Source organism: Ruditapes philippinarum, unplaced genomic scaffold, assembly GCF_026571515.1.
Source record: "Ruditapes philippinarum isolate M1 unplaced genomic scaffold, ASM2657151v2 ctg12765_1_1_1_1, whole genome shotgun sequence".
Lineage (NCBI taxonomy): Eukaryota > Metazoa > Mollusca > Bivalvia > Venerida > Veneridae > Ruditapes > Ruditapes philippinarum.
The window spans coordinates 1-7,500 of record NW_026855853.1 but is presented as its reverse complement, the minus strand read 5'-3'; the positions used below and the strand labels follow the sequence as shown (position 1 = coordinate 7,500).

Here is a 7,500-nt window from a genome sequence, read left to right as displayed (position 1 = left end):
GTTTGGGGGGGTTTGAAGGGGGGCGGAGTCCCCCTCATCGCCAAGAAAATTTTGGACTTGTGAGAGGCTGTAAATGACCCGAGATTGATCATAAGGTAACGTGTAACCAACGCTGAAAAGCATTTGACTCTATCTCAATCCATTGAGAAGTTGCAGCACTTTGAAATCAATTTTGATGGAAAAAATCAACGCAAAATAGTGATTTTTGGCAATTTTGAGATGTCCCCTCGTTGCCATGGTAACAGAAAATTTAAGCCTGAGCATGTTGTTGCAAGGACAATGGTCCAGTCAACATTTGTGCCAAGTTTGATTAGTGTTGAAGCAGTTTTTATAGTATTATAGCAATTTGAACTTGTAACGGGAGACTTTTCAATGAAAACAGCCATTTTTCACAAAATGCTCATGAAGTAATGGGTTAATGAAAAAAATCAAAAAATCTACAAAACAACAATTTTTCTTCAAATTTATATGACAGGCCATGTTTAAACATGAAAAAACGCGATTTAGGGTAATTTCAAGTATTTTCATCATTTTCTGTTAACCCATTACTTCATATACACGCCTTTTAACGCCTTTTTCACCCCCCCCTTTTTGTTGTCTCAAATGATGAAAAAATGCCTTATTTAGGCCCCAAACACTTGTTTTTGTTTGAGAAATGTTGTTAAAAAAGTGACCTCTTTTTCGGCGCGGCCCCCCAACCAAAAGATACATCAGGGGGTTGCCAGAAGGGGGATGTGCCCCCTTCTGTTTGGGGGGTTTGAAGGGGGGCGGAGTCCCCCTCATCGCCAAGAAAATTTTGGACTTGTGAGAGGCTGTAAATGACCCCAGATTGATCATAAGGTAACGTGTAACCAACGCTGAAAAGCATTTGACTCTATCTCAATCCATTGAGAAGTTGCAGCACTTTGAAATCAATTTTGATGGAAAAAAATCAACGCAAAATAGTGATTTTTGGCAATTTTGAGATGTCCCCTCGTTGCCATGGTAACAGAAAATTTAAGCCTGAGCATGTTGTTGCAAGGGCAATGGTCCAGTCAACATTTGTGCCAAGTTTGATCAGTGTTGAAGCAGTTTTTATAGTATTATAGCAATTTGAACTTGTAACGGGAGACTTTTCAATGAAAACAGCCATTTTTCACAAAATGCTCATGAAGCAATGGGTTAATGAAAAAAATAAAAAAATCTACAAAACAACAATTTTTCTTCAAATTTATATGACAGGCCATGTTTAAACATGAAAAAACGCGATTTAGGGTAATTTCAAGTATTTTCATCATTTTCTGTTAACCCATTACTTCATATACACGCCTTTTAACGCCTTTTTCACCCCCCCCCCTTTTTGTTGTCTCAAATGATGAAAAAATGCCTTATTTAGGCCCCAAACACTTGTTTTTGTTTGAGAAATGTTGTTAAAAAAAGTGACCCTTTTTTCGGCGCGGCCCCCCAACCAAAAGATAGATCAGGGGGTTGCCAGAAGGGGCATGTGCCCCCTTCTGTTTGGGGGGGTTTGAAGGGGGGCGGAGTCCCCCTCATCGCCAAGAAAATTTTGGACTTGTGAGAGGCTGTAAATGACCCGAGATTGATCATAAGGTAACGTGTAACCAACGCTGAAAAGCATTTGACTCTATCTCAATCCATTGAGAAGTTGCAGCACTTTGAAATCAATTTTGATGGAAAAAATCAACGCAAAATAGTGATTTTTGGCAATTTTGAGATGTCCCCTCGTTGCCATGGTAACAGAAAATTTAAGCCTGAGCATGTTGTTGCAAGGACAATGGTCCAGTCAACATTTGTGCCAAGTTTGATTAGTGTTGAAGCAGTTTTTATAGTATTATAGCAATTTGAACTTGTAACGGGAGACTTTTCAATGAAAACAGCCATTTTTCACAAAATGCTCATGAAGCAATGGGTTAACTTCAAAAAGGAAAAAAAAATCAAAAGACAAAAACACGCTTCGCCGACTCGGCAAACTTTCGGATAGCCCGGGGTTCTATGATATCAAGGTACTTATCGTTTATCGGAAAATATTTAAATATGAATATCATAAATGAATGAGATTTTTCTTCCATCTTATAATTGAACCTTTTCCAGAACTGTTTGTCAAAAAATAATTTCAAAAGAACCAATAAAAATGACATTTTTTAAAATATTTTCAATGTCTGCCATTTTGGGTAATTTCAGAGGAGGTTACTACGGTATCAAGGTAATCCCCAAAAAGCAAGTATGGAAGGATAGATTGGTCAAAACTTTCAAGTAAAGTTGTGAAAAACTTCCAACAGTTAACTTGCTATAAAATTAAAACTATATGAACAGACTATATGTCAGTATATGTATTTAAAACATATTTTAATTGACTGTGTAAAAACCATTAAGGAAAATGGTAGTAAAATATGAAGGTTTTATAAAATAGTTTTTTTTGCCACAAATATATTCATTATTCACCAAATTAAATTTATTGGCAGATGAAAATGAATCTAGTGTGCAAGTTTTACAAATATCAGCATCATCATGTGTTGCTTTTACTAGTAGTTTCAGAAAATTTAAATACCTTGATATCATAGAACCCTTGATATCATAGGAACCGAGTATACATTCAAACTTACCGATGCACACAATAATTAATAAATCATTTTATCTAATTAAAGTAAAAACAGATACCTACCACAGTTTATGTCAATTAACTATCCATTATCCGTACAAAACAAACAATTAATCCAATCACTTTGTTTTCACGCTTATCAAGGTCATAAATCAACACTCGCTAATTCTTCACGCGCCAGGTGCATTCGCATAATTTCACCCATCGATGTCATGTCAACCATTCAATTCAGGAGGCGGAGTTAAATAAATAATCCAATCGTACGCCAGGAAAGTGAGAAAAGGTCGGAAAATGGTCGTGGCGTACGTCGCGGCTTACGATTTTCGCCGTATTCCTAAATTTTTGGAAGTCAGCGGTACGTCATTGATCTTAATTTTCGGCGTACATATACGATTTTCGGGCGTAATTTACGGCCGTACGCCCGTTAACGGAAGCCCTGTACAAGTCATAGATATAATAACATCTTTTTTATAAAAACAAAAAATATACAATTTGATGTATGTATTACCGTTTTATAATTACATTTATGCCTTTTTTTTTAAAAAAAGTCATCAATATTGTTTGTTTTTGATTTTTAGTAGAAATTTGTGTACAAATGTGTTTTACGCTCATAATACTGTAAACAGGTCATTTTGACCATGATACAAAGCATATTGTCTTATATTTTTAATATGTTCATACACATCTCCTGCTGAACATACTTTAGAATCATCAGCCAGAGCTCCAGATAATTATTTATGCAATGAGTTTTAATAAACTTCTTGATTTTTTCAACAATTTGTTTTCACACTACCCCGATTTCAAATTCAATAAGATTTTTAGAGATCTAGGATGTGTTTGCCTTTTTTGTCGAAGGGTCATATTAAATGGGATACTACATGTATTTTGTAAAGCATCAGATGAGCACCTACACCATCAGCAATGAAAGGCTCTGCTCTGTAATGTTTAGTCTACTAGGTTTCACGATTTTATTTCGACTACAATCGGTGACATTTGCTATTTACTCAGTCTCAATTCCATGCACGATTTCCTCATACAATTTATCCGGTCTTATTAGTTGTCTGTCTTTTTTTCGCTCGATCCGACATCATTTTCGATAAGGGAGGTCACTCTCAGCACATGACAAAACTATGCAAACGCGGTGTTGTGATACGTTATTGCTCTGACAAAATATGTCACAATAAATATTACGATCGGAAAATCCGATTTTGAAACGATTGCAATTGTTATTCATTTCGTTTTTAAACGACAATTATTTGTGACCAATGACCATGAAAATTATTTGTTTGTTTGCTTGTACACATCTAACCTACTCGCTAATTACACAGGTGAGAATGCCCGCAGGGACGATTGTTTGTCACGGCCGTTTAATAGATACTTTAACACTTAATTTTGTACATTTGGGCCGACATTCAGTGGCCGCTGGCCGCGATATAAAATAGTCGTTTAATGGAATTAAATTAAATAGTAACAAGAGCTGTCCGTAAGACAGCGCGCTCGACTTTTTTATTGCTTGCCAATAAAAAAAGTTTTTGCAGTAAAAGGCAATACAAGAATCTCTGTATTTTTAAAGTGAACTAGTTGTTTGATACCCTTGAATATTACAGCAATGTTTATATAACATAATTTATGGTAAAGTGAACAAGTGGATAGGAATGATTTTTTTTAGATTTTTTAAGTTTTTTAGTGCTTGCCTATAATACAAAACATTGACAGTTAAGGGCCATAATTCAAATAAAATCTTTGACAGAATTACCTTCTCCTGGACATGTTTGGGAATCATGATTGTAAACAAGTATTCCAACTTTCAAATTAATATCTCAAACAGTTCAGTCAAAAAGTGGACTGGTACTAAAAACTTAACCAAGATTCTAAGTCGATAAAAGGCCTTAATTTTTAAAACAAATCCTTGACAGAGTTACCTTCTCTTGCGTACAGATGGGGGTAATGATGTGAAATAGCATTAAAAGTTTCAAAGCAATATCTCAAAGGGTTAAGGCAATAAGTGGATTTTACCCATATTCAATGTATTTTCTAAGTCAAAAAGGGGCATAATTCTGTCAAAAACCTTGACAGAGTTATGTCCTCTTGTCTGTTGATGAAGGTCGTGATGGTAAACAAGTATGGTCAGTTTCAAAGCAATACCTCCAATGGTTTTGAAATAAAGTGAGGTGGTACAAAAAACTTAACCAAGCTCAATACACTTTCTAAGTCAAAAAAGGGCCATAATTCTGTCAAAAACCTTGACAGAGTTATGTACTCTTGTCTGTAGATGGAGGTTATGATGGTGAACAAGTATGGTAAGTTTCAAAGCCATACTTGTAATACTTCTGAAATAAAGTGGGGTGGTACGAAAAACTTAACCAAGGTGTGACGCCAACGCCGACGCCGGGGCGAGTAGGATAGCTCCCCTTTTCATAGAAAAGTCGAGCTAAAAATCATCGGGAGGGATTTTATGCGGCCGCTTAATAAAAAAGTCGCTTAATAAAGGTTGCCGCAAGTACGATGCCGACTGTATTTAAAAACAGATTACTGTTCACTGTTATCAATTGCTAATGTAGAATAATGAAAGTTTGGGTCATAAGTTGGCCAAATTTCAATGTCAAATAAAAGATACACAACTTTGTCAAATTCTACTTTGTCTAACTTTAACTACAATTACTTGCAAATAAAGATGCTGGTGTTTAAACATCTAATAAAAGTTTACAACAATACATTTACTGTTTCAGGGAATAATCAAGGTGGTAAAAAAACCATGGCTAAAACAACAGTGTAATATAGTCTATATGCTGTTGAACTCACCAACAACCTTCGCAGTAATCCCATCGCTGTTGGGTGACCTGTTACCCATAATCCCACTAGATGGCGACTTAGCTGTCTGAAATTATCAAATATTAAAAATTTCATGGTATTTTCCCAAATTGTTTAGAATTCATCCCAATACTGTTAACATATTATGTAATACAAGAGCTATCCATATACAAAGACAGTACACTAACTATTCTCAGTGCTTGACAGCAAGAAAATGGGCACAACTCTTTATTAAAATAAACTCAGAGTTATGAGACCTGTGGCAATCATATTAGATAATCAGAGAGACCAAGTGTGTGAAATTTCAACCCATTCCCTTCAGAAGTTATCAGGTACAACCTTGCATACAAAAACTTAACCAAAGTGTGACAGTGCCTACATGTGCACAGTGCTCTCCCTATTCTTCAAATAGTCAAGTCAAAAAATACCCCAGCATACATACATTTATACAATTTTTTTCTTTTAACAATATGTCATGTTTTGCACATTTTGGTTGCTTTTTTCTTCTTTTTCTTCTCCATTTTGTTAATGTGTGAATTTAATTCAGCTTTAAGTAAATTTTGCTCCTAATTTTTAACATAAACAATTGGAAACACTTACGGACAAATAATATTTCATCTTCAACAAATTTTTAACACAAAACTATATGTTGTTTTTTGCAGGCCTCAAAACTTTTTAGATTTCAACTCTGAAGACCTAACCCTGTACATATTGAGCAAAGCAGGGCAACTTTCTATTTTACATATACAGCCAAACCTGTGATCAAAGGTCATCAAAGACACAGAGACCAAACATGCCCTTTACAGACAAGTGGTCTTTATTTGTTGTTTTCTGTGTTCTATTTAATCAATGAAAGGTTGTCAAAGTGTGGCCTTCATTTACAGGGTGATCTGTATTTGGAGGTATTTGAACACAGGTTTGATAGAACATGTATATCTAGATTCTTACTAATTACCAACGTTTTGAAACATTGATCTTCAATATAATTTAAAATACTGAGACTGGTATAAAATGTTAACCTATTTGTGAGCATTCTGTTGTCAGATGATTGAGTAAACATAGCAGTATGTAAATGTTTAGGCAGGGCTCCCTCGGCTAAAGCTAGGTCCTGCATCTTAGCTGCTATTTCTGCATCACCTTCCTGGAATCAATAGAGGATATTGAATGAGTGAAAGTTCAATACTGAATTTATTGCACGAGTTGAATAAAATTATATTATGCGAGCCTCTGGCGAGCATAATATTATTTTATTCAACGAGTGCAATAAATTCAGTAATGAACTTACACGAATTTATTATTCTATTTATCACATACCCAAAATAAAGACCGTTTAAAGTGAAACAAGAGCCATGTCAACATGGCCATCCCCCGCCGAATGTGTTTGCTCATTGGAAGAATGTATATGTAGTAGAGCGGAATAATTCCATTTTAAGAGGTCTTTTGGTAATGAAAACTGATGGCTATAGTGATTACAGCTTTGAAACCTATGTGAATACTGATAGCTGAAAATAACAAAGGGCAATTACTGTAAAATAATGCAGGATAGGTTATCATTCTTGTGTGCTGCATCCCTCCTCAGTAAAATCTATCCACCTATGAAGTTTCAAGTTGATACCTCTAAATACTTTTTGAGAAAAAAATTAAATTGAAAAATTAAAGGAACTCCACTGAGGTTAATAAGACTAAAAGCATAAAATTTTAATTTTTCACATAGATCAACACGAGCTATTAAAACAGAAATATAGATAAAATATAACTACGAAACATACAAGGAAATACATTGAAAATCGTATGTTTGTGCTATTCTCTGTCTGATTCGAGTGAAAAGCGTTTAAACGCTTTTCAATTTTAGGTCATTTTTCACTATTATAATTATTATTTTGGAAAAACGGAACGAGCTAATGATCTGGAAATTTTGAACATAAGTTATTAGTATAGACCTACATCAAATAGAGTAATAATCTCAAAAAAATATTTCCAGTCCCGTCATGTCAAAAAACCTCAGTGGAGTCCCTTTAAGTATGAAAAAGAACAAAGGGCAATATTTCAAAAATTATGCAAGGTAGAGTTATCATTCTTGTGCAGTAACC

At 34.8% G+C, this 7,500-nt stretch overlaps 1 protein-coding gene across 1 annotated transcript in view; it reads right to left on the bottom strand.

Annotated features, from left to right (window-relative positions):
* Positions 1-6,545, bottom strand: part of LOC132744601 (dnaJ homolog subfamily C member 13-like) — a gene marked incomplete at both ends in the record, with an annotated part of 23,965 nt that extends 17,420 nt beyond the window's left edge. Inside the window, 2 exon segments of the mRNA XM_060733361.1 lie at positions 5,402-5,477; positions 6,430-6,545. Of these exon segments, the coding sequence (XP_060589344.1) occupies positions 5,402-5,477; positions 6,430-6,545 (192 nt within the window).
* Between the last annotated feature and the right edge of the window lie 955 nt (positions 6,546-7,500).